The sequence below is a fragment of the Centruroides vittatus genome, unplaced genomic scaffold (genome assembly GCF_030686945.1).
Source record: "Centruroides vittatus isolate TY-2023 unplaced genomic scaffold, ASM3068694v2 scaffold_861, whole genome shotgun sequence".
Taxonomy (NCBI): Eukaryota; Metazoa; Arthropoda; class Arachnida; order Scorpiones; family Buthidae; genus Centruroides; species Centruroides vittatus.
Window position 1 is genome coordinate 10,095,254 of NW_027122718.1, and position 12,115 is coordinate 10,107,368.

General features: G+C 31.9%; 1 protein-coding gene across 2 annotated transcripts in view; it reads left to right on the forward strand.

The window, feature by feature from the left end:
- The window catches only part of LOC136990180 (1-phosphatidylinositol 4,5-bisphosphate phosphodiesterase delta-4-like), a 57,424-nt gene that overhangs the window by 12,721 nt on the left and 32,588 nt on the right, over positions 1 to 12,115 (forward strand). For both annotated transcript variants that reach the window (XM_067288546.1, XM_067288545.1), the window contains exons 2-8: positions 4,411 to 4,584; positions 4,645 to 4,903; positions 5,857 to 5,986; positions 6,496 to 6,611; positions 6,687 to 6,756; positions 11,345 to 11,435; positions 11,533 to 11,650. In XM_067288546.1, coding sequence (XP_067144647.1) covers positions 4,411 to 4,584; positions 4,645 to 4,903; positions 5,857 to 5,986; positions 6,496 to 6,611; positions 6,687 to 6,756; positions 11,345 to 11,435; positions 11,533 to 11,650 — 958 coding nt within the window. The remainder of the gene's footprint in view (positions 1 to 4,410; positions 4,585 to 4,644; positions 4,904 to 5,856; positions 5,987 to 6,495; positions 6,612 to 6,686; positions 6,757 to 11,344; positions 11,436 to 11,532; positions 11,651 to 12,115) is intronic.

The following is a 12,115-nucleotide window of genomic DNA, read 5'->3' on the forward strand; positions in this document are numbered from 1 at the left end:
GTTTAATTTCAATTCAATTACAATATAAATTTTAAAAATTATATTTTTATACATTTCACATTAACAATTTGATAAAATGGATGAAATAATTGAATATCATCGTGATATAATATCAAAAATAGGAAGACCAGACAACATTTGGTACATCAATGAACATTCTATATGGTCGGTAAGAAATGTTTATGTATGAAATCTTTTCGTTATTTTCTTATTTAAATTAAAATAATAGTAATCCTAATTTTTATTTATATAAAATTACAGAATGCGATGTTAACAGATTTTCAAGCATTTCAACTTATCGACTGTTGGCCGTAAAAACATTAGACACTCCTATAGAAGCTGTAATAGACCTTTATATGGATTCCGTTAAAAAGTATCAATTATCTGCGAAAGATCAATGGCAAGTTAATTTTACTACCAAAAAAGAAAAAAAAACATTCAGAGTAATAGTTTCTGATATAAGAGTCATCCATGACTTCGAAGCTTTCACGATCCGAGACGAAAATCTTCCATTCAACATCTTATGTAGACAAATTGGGTTTGAAGCAAGACATACAAACAATTTTTGGAAGATGGATTTTTGTAATCAATTCATTACTTTCGATAATTTATCACCACGAGATAATAAAAAAAATTGTTAAATTTGGAAATTTCTTTACATGAGCTGTATTTATCATATAAAAAACATTATTTTGGATGTTAGGAATTCATAGTAAGGTATATGAAATTTTATTTAATCTATATAAAAAAGTATGATATAATTTATTACAAGGGAGGGCAAATTGAATTTAATTTTTTAAACTTAACCGAAGCAATATATAACATAAGAATTCCATCATTTGACATTGAAAAGTTGGGAGTACCTAAATCCTCAAAAATTGGACAGATAAAAATTTTTATTTTATTAATGGAACTACAATTATTTAGACATCGAACTTCTTGGGTGTCTAAGATTGGATAATATTTAAAAAATTATTATTACCACAAATATTTTTAAAAGAAATGTTCTTTTTGTGATAGAATATCTTACGAACAATTCTTAAACAAAAACAGATATTTTCAAAATGAATACATTGTTTAGGTATTTAATAAATAAGTGAGAAATATAATTATTATATTGAACTATTTCTGTATTTTACTGTGTCTTATTGTTAAAACGTTATTTAAAGTTGTCGTGTTTTAATTTACTCTTTATATTAGAACAAATTGTAAAAATTATTAATGCAAATAATTTTATAATAATATTAAACTAAATCTTAAAAATTAATTGTGTGATCAAATTAAGAAGATTTTTCTTAATATTGTTAAAAAGAAATTAATTTAATTCAAATTTGTAATTAGAAAATTAATTTTGTGATCAAAGCTTCCCAAACCACTACTACTCTTTGGATTGCAAATATTAGTTATAATTTTTGTAGATTTACACGTGTAATGAGCATTAGTGATCGTACCGGAGGTCCATTCATATCTAAATTCGGAGCGTGATTACTTCCTAAACATCCCATTAACGCCGAAACCCCACCGGGAGAAAATAGCCCGAAGCTGAACACGTGGAACAAAAAGACAAAGGACGGAGAAAGGTTATACAGTATGTGGAAGTACAGTACATGGTTAAATATTTGAATCTGATTCAACAAAAATCCAAGTCTTTCGGGAAATTGAACAGAAAGAATTGTGTAAGCGTAAACTGTGGATAGAAAGATTTACCCAGGTTCCGGATTTTCGTAAATAGAATGAGGAAGTGAGAATTATGGCACTCGGTGGCTGCTTGGAAGATGTCCTCTCCTGGTATGTAGAAAATTTTAGATAATTTTGATGGAATTAAGAAAGAGCTTAGTTAGTCGGTTCGGAACGTTAACCACAAATCCATTAATCGATTGCGTGAATCTGAAGTACGATGTGACAGTAGGCATACAAGAATACAGTACTTCCGAAAAAACGGAAAGGAGGCCCGTTGGCCAAACTAACCGAACGACATATTGGTATGTTGATATTATTAAAAACAACAAAATCGATAGGTCAGACACAGAAAAGAACTTTCGAAAAATCGCAAAGAACTGTCAAAAAGAAAAATACTGTACTTTCTTAACTCGTGTCGAATCTGCGAAGATGAGGTATAACCAGCATCGTCGAGAGCTTATGTGTGGTAGAGCGGGCTCCTTTATTTCATTACTATTATTATTATTATTTTTAAACAAATGAAATATGTAGAATGTTTTATTAACAAGAAGCAGTCTTAAACAATTTTATTACTTACCCGGCTCTGTTATATATAACAGAGGGAAAGTGTGGCGATCGTTAAAAAATTATCCCCACAAGATTTTTACATTTTTGTATTTGGGACTTTGAAATATTGAGAGATGCAAAAAAAATTCTGTGGTGTTTTCTGTACGTATGGTTGTGTTGGGGGCACAATTTTGTTCACCCTCTTTGAAGCTTAATAACTCCTGTGCTTTTTGTCGGAAATTTCTGAAATTTTGCAGGGAGGTTTGTGTATTAGGGCATTGATGCTATTAAATTTTGGTGGATAAAGGTCGAGGGGGTGGGGGAGATAAAGGGATCGTGGTTCATATTTCGAGTAGGGTCGGATTTAATGATGATTTTCCTCGTTGTTAGTATTTACATTTTTTTTTTTTTTTTGCAAAACCCATTCCCTACCCTCGAAATGCTATTTTGTAATCATAACTTTTTATATTTTGTTTAAAAACAGACTGCGCCCCATACTCGGTTTTAAATGTTGCCGGGAAAGTTAAGCAACTCGTTGCTGATTTTTTTTTGGGCTGCAATTTGAAAAAATTTTAGACCTATAAATTCCGTCTGTCCGTCCTTCCTTAATCTCGAGAACAGAGTTATAAAAAAGACGAGACCAGATATGGAAAACTTAGGGTCAGGAGGCCCGATTAACCGATTATATAGGAACGTCAGGCGCAAACCGGAAATTACGTTATTTCAATTCAAAAAATTTCCCCTGAAAGATGTTAGATAGATGACCGCCACGACTCTATCGTTCAAGGAAAAGCACGATGTACTGTACTGTACACTACATTATTAATTTGAGGTGGAGAGCATATATTTTTAATTTTAAAAAAATATGATTAATAAAAATTGTAGCCCGGCATTGTGGCGATGTCACAATAAATAATTGCTCGTTATTAGTAAAAATAACATTAATTTTTAGGAATCGAAACCATTACGACCCGCAAATTTTCTCCGTATCCGGGAACAAATCCCCAGCCTCTCCTCTCGAAGGACTTCCTGGTAACAATCGAAAGATATAAGTATAGACGTTTATCGTCTACAAATAGAAAAATATTACTCCCTTAACTGCTCTTTATAAGGCGAAGGATGTAAGATGTGTAATTAGCGAGGTTGAGGCTGAAGTTTTAAACGCGTAAACGTGTACGTCGGACGTTCAGCGCCGCCTTCCTGTAAGCCTAGAAGTTTGACAATGGCGTTTGGAACGTCGAGCATGATCCCACTGACTTTCCAAACGCCAAGGAAAAAACAGTGGTGATTTGTTAATCATCTCAAAACATATTCAATACATTGATCATTATTACTTGCTACCGTTTGAAATCTCAGACTAGCATATTCGACTGTTGACTGCAATATCTCTGATTTGAATCCATGCTAAATATTTTAAGTGCCAGCTGATGATACGTTCATCGGAAAAATTATTTCTAGGCATATTTGTTTAACACAGTTTGCTATGGATGGAGGGCCACATCCTGCACGAACACTGCTGATTCAAGACATTGACATTGGAGTGCTGAAATCACTGTATTGGTCAATAACGATGCATATAGCTGATTTGCTGCCCGGTAAAGGAACATAATGGGACCTGCGGGCTTGAGTTCCTTTTACCACACTGGGCTGATAGTAAACGATGAAGAAAACCCGCACAAACTTACTTTTGGGGAGTGTAAAGGAATTGCATTACCAGATACATGGGTTTTCCCTGGCCTAAACTCGACAATTATGCATGTTAACGGTACAGTGCAGATGAAAATGTGCCTTGTTTGCACACACAAATTCCTGGTTGTAATTTTTTGAACTACTTTTTCCGTGAAATTTCCTTCCCGCGGCCTCATTAATACGTTCATATTTAAAACGATTTTCATAAATCGAAAATTCAACGTTTTACTTCTTTAAAACATTTTCCTATAGACAAAATTCAGTTGTTTCCAGCTTTAATACAGTAACCACTCGTTATATCGCGGATTCGGATATATGTGGCTTTTTTTTGGTCTGCCGACAAGCGCGATATAACGAGGGGCTGCTGTGTTTTGTTATAGAATTTTCAAGACAATACATATTTGTGATTTTTATATATTAAAAAGAATTATAATATAATTAATATAATGTAGATAATTGTTTTCTTTCGAATTAATATTTAAAATAAACTTTCAGATGTTAGCAGCCACGTTGAAGTAGCGTTAAAATCACTATCAAAGGGATGTTATTTGTATAAAGTAAGAAGCGCAAAGCATTTTTATCGTCGAAGATACTACCTTGATTTTCAGAATTTATGTTTAAAATATCAGTCGAAGAGGAGAAAATTTTGTAATCGTCCACCTCTTTTTGGTAAGTTCTTATGGATATTAATTTAATTTTCCATTGTTAAATTTCCTTATATTTTTGTAGTCGACCTGTACACCATCGAAGAAATTAGAACAGGATGGAACACCGATATATTCAATCAGGTGCAAGCTATGGTAAGAAGAAATAGGAAGGTTCCAATATTTGTGGATGAGGATCGTTGCTTTTCGTTAGTGATCAATTCCACTCACGAAACATTGGATCTTGTCGCACCAAATAAAGAAATCAAAGAATTATGGATCGAGGGATTGAAGCATATTTTGGCAATATGTCAAAATTTACATCGTGTAGAAGAATATGACAGGTAGGTTATTGTTTATACAGAAATCTGCACTACGTAGTTAGGTTTTGTACATATTGAATTGACAGTGAAATAATAAAGGACAAGGGTAGGAATAAAATACCGTATTTCGTTGCAAAAAGAAATTCAATGGCAATTGGTAATTTAAAATTTATTGACTCCAGTGCTTTTAAAATTTGGGGGACAAAAAAAAGCGCGATATAACGAGGAGCTACTTTATAATGTGGGTGGAAATAACTAGGCATTGAGAAATCGCTACAATTTTTGTAATATTAATGTAATTATAATAAAGTGTGTGTATATATGTACACCAATCAATGGAATTTTATAATTTTTTCATCTGTGGTGTGCGCAGTGACCGAGAGACCGCACGCGCAATGAAATGAAAGATAGCCGACCGTTTGTCTTTTCAGGAGCGAGCGCCGATTGCTTTTCAGGAGCGCTAATTGCTGCACGCTATAAATATAGAAATCAATGGTTGTGTTGTGCAGAGATGGTAAAGTAGGGTAAAGGAATTTCATGCCACAATCTGTCCGGAAATAATCAAGAATTGAGATTCGAAGCTAATGACCACAACTTCGGTTCTGGCAATCCATCCACATTACGATCTGAGAGAAGCGTGTCGTTGGTGGATGGTGCCGGTGCCTACATCAAATTTAAGCTATGCATTCGTATTTCCACTTAATAACGTACATACTAAATAGATTTTATAATTTTTTTCTTCAAAAATACAGAAATTGTAGAGATTTATCAATACCTTGTTACTTTCTACCCACCCTGTACACCAACTTGAAGTACATTCACACATTTATATGCAAATAATATGCTTTAAAACTGAATGTTAGTTTAACAATTTTCAATATTTCATTAATGATACTAAGCACATTTTTATATTAAAACCAAAATTCATTTAATATTAAGTCATTGATCATTTTTATTTTAAATTTTTAAATGAGATGGTTGAAAGATCAATTCAGAAGAGCTGATCGCAACAACAATGGAAGTTTAAACTTCAAAGAATGTCTTATACTTTTAGGACAAATGAATATCTCAATGGAAAAAAATCACGTTAAATCACTGTTTGATGTAAGTAAAATTTAATTTTGTATTAAATCTTTGTATAACTTTAACTATATTTTAAAGACTGTAAAGCAAGAAAAGGCGATTAATGTTACCCTAGGTATACAAAATGGTGGCTCGTCTCTGACTCCAGCATACAGAAGCGAGGAAACAGTGGGGATGCAAGTTTTCTAAATCTAACCTATTCTAATAATTTAGTTGCTAATAATTATGGTAATTGATTAGAATAGGTTAGGTTTAGAAAACGTGCGTCCCCACTGTTTCCTCACTTCTGTATGCTAGAATCAGAGACGAGCCGCCATTTTGTATATGTAGGGTAACATTAAGAAAAGATCTGGTGGATCTTATGTCTCCATGAAGTAGTCACATTTATAATTCAATAAGATTAAATCTAAATTCATTGGAATCTGATTTGTCTTTAATTAATGAGTTTGAAATGCAAGAATTTACTATAAGAATATTCCTTAACAGTTAAGGTGTTTTATTTAATTCTTTTGATGATTTATATTTTATAGGAAGCAAATTTTCGAAAAATAAAAATTAATGGCGAAGATGCTTTAGATCCCGAAGAATTCGTTAAGTTTTTTCACAGTTTACAGTCCAGACCTGATGCCGAAGCATTATTTAAACAGTAATTTGTTTTTATTTTTACTATATTATAAATGTTTTTAAAATATTAAGTAATTGTTGAAATTAAAACTTTCAGATATACAGCCAATAATTCAACAATTATGGGTCCTGAAGAATTGCGTAATTTTATTCATAAAGAACAAAAGGTATTTAACAAGTCTTTTTATAGTTCTTTCTGCTATATACAGGGTTCCTACACACCTGGAAAGACAGGGATTTTCATTAATGTTTGGAAAAAGTCATGGAAAGTCAGAATTTGTCTGCTTAGCTGCCTTGTTGATTTGGTTTGTGGAATATGGCTGACCAACTGTAGTCATCTTCAGGCAGCAAGAAGTAATGCTGCAACCTTTATTACAAATATAGCAGAATCTATTTTTCTATTGAAACATTTTTAGTATTAGAGGACACCACTAGATGTACAAATCCATCTTTTATAAAATTTTTCTCTCTTTCTTATATGCATAACTGTTTTCCTTTATCTGATATCATTGAAACCATCTTCTCAAAACATTGAAAATTTTTCTGGGTGCTTTTGCTGAACCTTGCACAATCGCATACCGGTATAATGAATTAATTTTATGCATGCAATAAGTCTTACTTATTGTTCTATTGTATTGTAAGAATATATTTTAAAATCGCTCAAAATCAGAACTTTAACTCGCATCAAATTGTTTAATTTTTTAAAAATTTTGTTTTAATGTTTTGACAGTTAATACAAAGGTTTACTTTTACTGACAAGTTGCAGGTCACTTTTAAAACTAACATTGATTAATTGTTTATGTGAAGAATTATTATAAAATGCAATATTGAGGAGAGCATTGCAAAACTCCTGGGATCAAACAGTCCCTAATGTAATATACTGCCAGATCAATCAGTATTTTAAAATTTTAAACATTTTAATAACATTTTATTGTGAATTTGAGAGCATAATCTGCAATGCTCTTGATAATGTAACATAAATTAAAATTTTTCCAAAATATTTTAAGGCTTAAAACTGTCAACATTGATCGTACCTGTAGTAATACTGTAGTATGTTATAGTTTTGAATATCAACTAGGTAGCCTGATCGATTTTTTTTACATGGCGAAAAAAAGCTTTATTTGAAAATTTTTAAATTTAACTTTTTGTTTAAATTATATTGCTGTTTAAAAACAGTTGCCTTTTTTTGTTGAAAGATTTGTTTTAAAATTACATGTTTCTAAGTCAAGAGTTCATCTTTTTTAAAGCGCAGTACAGTACTTTTTGTATATCAGAGAATACTGTTTGTTGATTTTGTTTCCTTGTGTTTACTAGATTTACATACAAATAATAATGATAAATGATGATAAAATAAAAAAAAGCTGTTTCGTTTGTAAATTGCTTATTTTTTCATTACATTGAAGTTGTGGATCCTATGAAACATGTTTCTACAGGATGCATTTACTATACTTTTTTGCACAGTCTTTGGAATGTATCGACTATGCAAAAAGAGGGATATATGTACTTGATGTTCACAGTAAGTAAAATGTTGTTTTATTATGTTGATATTCCACACTAAGAAATGTGAGGGTCGGAATTTGGACAAAGTTGGTCAGGGAAAGTCAGGGAATTCAAAACAAAAATTTGAGTAGGAACCCTGTATATAAAGTATTAAAAACAGAATGCAATATATACACTGTAATTGTAGAATCTTCAAATTTGCCTTCATATAATTTTCTGTCGGGTAATTATTCTGTAATCAGATCATATAATTATTTCCATAAATTCTAGAAAGTTCTTTAGCATTTCACTAGTTTTATTATAATAATAATAATAGATTCTATTCCACTTGGAAAAAAAGTTGCACCTCAATTGCTTACTGATTAAATTATACAAAGCACATTCAGTAGAAGACGAAAAAAGTACTATTAAAAGTCAGAAGGACGAGCAATAGCATAGTAATTTTGACATACGGAACTTCCAAGTCAGAGGCAACAGTAACTGCAACTGGCAACATGTTGATGCACGAGAACATAAGACAATAGACTGATAAAATGGTGGTGCCTCTCCAGCAGTGTACGAAGCATTAGTGGTGTAATGTCTGATTTTCACAAAAACCAAATCATCATCCATTGGTACATACAGATACAATAAGGAGACGACTACATGATTGCACACAGGTGTACAAGTGGGATAAAGATTATATTCTAAGGTTCCAAAGAACAAATAGTCAATTCTATGGAAGATTCTCTAAGGCCGGCACTTCAGTGAATCTTCCATGGAATTGTGGCTGTTTTTGGATCCTTAGAACTCTACTTATATACCTGGAGAAAATTACATGAGTTGCACACTTAAATTTTTTAAGATATATTTTCAATTGGTGTCTTTTGACCAATGAAACTACCATTTCATACCATCCAAGTATCACAATAAACCTGACAATGGTAGGCTGAAATAACCAAACTCTTTATGATTTTCATTTTAATGTTTGCTATACTATAGTATTTGATTTATGTAACTACAAAGGTTATCTTACATAACGGTTTATCACACCGAGTGACCAATCTAACACATTTTAAAAATTTTTTATTCCTTTACTGCAGTGGTTCTCAATCCATGGTCTGCGGAACATGAAGTGGCTTCATGGAGCACCCAAGTGTTCCGTGAAAAAACAAATATACAATTAAAAATTGTTGCAAAAGAAAAGTCAATACAATGTAAAATAATTTTTGTATGGGAATGTAATTAGCAAATGCTAATGTCGTCATCTACTAGAACAAGTGTGCTTGATTTCAAAAAGGTTTGCCACCCCTGCTTTAAAGCTGATGTATTGTGTGTGGCTGTTGGCCATATTATTGTATTTTGTAATTAATAATTCTATAAATTTAAGTCAGGCTTAAGGTTTCTTTTGTTTCTCTCCCTTTCCTGTTGACTAAAAAAAAAACTTCCTTCTTAATTGCTTTACTATCTGGTGGGGAGTGATGCCTCCAACATGAAAAACAACGTTGTAAAAAACAAAGTAAGAAAAAGAAATGGAGAGAAGGGATCTCGGCTCTTGATGAGGAAAGTCGAGGAGAACTGGCTCTGAGTCGGAACGATGGAAGTTAGGAAGTGAAACTCGACGAGGGAGGTTGAGGAGAAGAAGCCATCCAGTCTGTTAAAGGAGGCCAAGAACTTCCTACTGGACTGTCAATTTTATTGGACAGATTCGACACTGACAATATTGAGGAAAGTGGGATTATCGATGAAGTGAACGGGAGAGATCTATTGAAAGAGAAGAAAAGAAAGAGCCAAGACAAGCCTCGATGATAGGAGTAGATGATCAGAGACAACGGTAACCCCATCCAGTATCATGGAGCATCCAGAGTAAAACCCAGGTATTTCCACCTTCCTCTTATTCTATCCTTATATTCTCCCTTTCTTTCCTTATAGTTTGTAAGTAGATTAAGTATACATATAGGCACTCATAATAATAATCGAGTTGTTTTATGTATACCGGATTTTGTATCCTCACCACCTATATGTTGGGATCCAATGCACAAAGAACCTGATAATATAGCAAATTAAAGAATAGTTCGTAAATTAACAAGAAAGTGTTTGTTAATCCTCGTTTTGTTCGTGAAAAACGAAACTAATAACTTTTCATTCACTGTCGGTTATCACAAGTGTTCCGCAGAAAAAAAAATGTCAAAGTTTAGTGTTCCGCGGAAAACAATGTGAAAGTTTAGTGTCCCCCAACTTCAAAAAGATTGAGAACCACTGCTCTACTGTACACAATTTAAAGAATTTTTAAAATGTGTTAAATTGGACACTTGGTGTGATTAAACCCTTACGTAAGATAACCTTTGTAGTTATATAAATGCCCAGGCAATACTGGGCTCATCTGCTAGTGACATCTATCTTTATACATTTATATTAAATAATTTTATGGCTTATCACGAACCAGCAAGGTGACAAAGATGAAAACTAGGTAGTCAGGATAGTTGAATTTTGATTAAATATAGTAACTCATAAAATCATTACCCACACAAGGTACTTTTTGTTTGACTAGATATCTGCATATCCATCTGTTTGTGCTTCAAGCTAGAAACTAATATTGTCACTTGATCTGCTAGTTTTCATTTCATGATGAGTATCTAATTCAGCTTGTAAATTTGACATTAGTTTTATCTAACGACAAAAATTTAAAAGGATGATGGCAACAACATTTTCTGTTTTTGAGTCGGATTGACAAGTGGTTGAGTTATCGGTATTGTTCTGGGTGGCCTAGAAACAAATCTGGATGGATTGAAAAACCCAAGAAATTTTTCGAGCAACAGGCCTGGCTGACCCCATTATGGTCTGATTAAAACATCTGTTTAATGCTCAGAATGGAAAGAGTAAAAATAAAAACACTTTTGAATAGTTGCTCTTAAGATTTAGATCCAAGTTTTGTACAATCACAATGTTCATATTTAACATGACATAAATTCATAATATTTTAAAATTTTATTTTGTTTATACAAAATAAATATTAAATTTTGATTATAATGATTTTAGTTGCCTTCTTATTCCCATTTCTAAGATAACTCTTGAGGATTTACAAAATTCTAAATTTTGACCCCTCAATTAAATTAATTCCTTGCCTTCGGCCATTTTAAAGTTGCCACTACCTGATCTGGAAGTTTCGAGGAGTCTGCAATCTACTGTTTAGAAAAACTACATTAAGTTGCTTAATACGAATAATACTTAGTAATATAGTATGTCAAGATTTATGTAAAAACTCATTTATTTCAGATGACAAAAGTATCATTGGAAGACTGCAAAAGTATCATCGAACGTTACGAACCGGACAAAAGCAAATTAGAAGGATATTTATCAGTTAAAGGTGTGATATGGACCAAGTTAATTTTTCAAATATAACTTTTTAATTATTTAATTTTAATTTCAATGAAAGCATTTTTTATAAAATTAGAATTATGCAGGTTTTATCCAGATGTTACTATCAAAAGAACATTCTATATTTTCACCGGAACACAATTTTGTTTGTCAAGATATGAGTCGACCATTAAGTCATTATTACATTGCTTCATCTCATAACACGTAAGTATATTTTTAATCCACATAAATATATATATATATATTTGTTTTCTGCCATGTGGGCACTGAGGGCTTGTTTTAATAAGCTCATTATAAGTTCAACCAAGCCCACAATGAAATGGCTGGATGGTGAAGGACAAGACCCAATATATCTGGAATGAGAGAAATTCCTAGGGTTTTTTGACCTGTCTGGATTTGATTCTGGGATTCCCCAAAGCAGTAGGTTACCCCCTTAATCATTTGGTCATCCAGCTGTCTAAGTATATTTATAATCATAATAAATCAGTTATGCAATATAATTAAATTGTAATTTATTTTAATAAAAAATTATACTACAGTAACTTACATTATTTACATAAGATTTTATAAATATTCACAAGAAAATATATCAATTATAAAATTGTCATATAAAAACATTTTAATTTTCTATATGCAAAGATTCATTCTATTTTTATTAAATTATTTTTT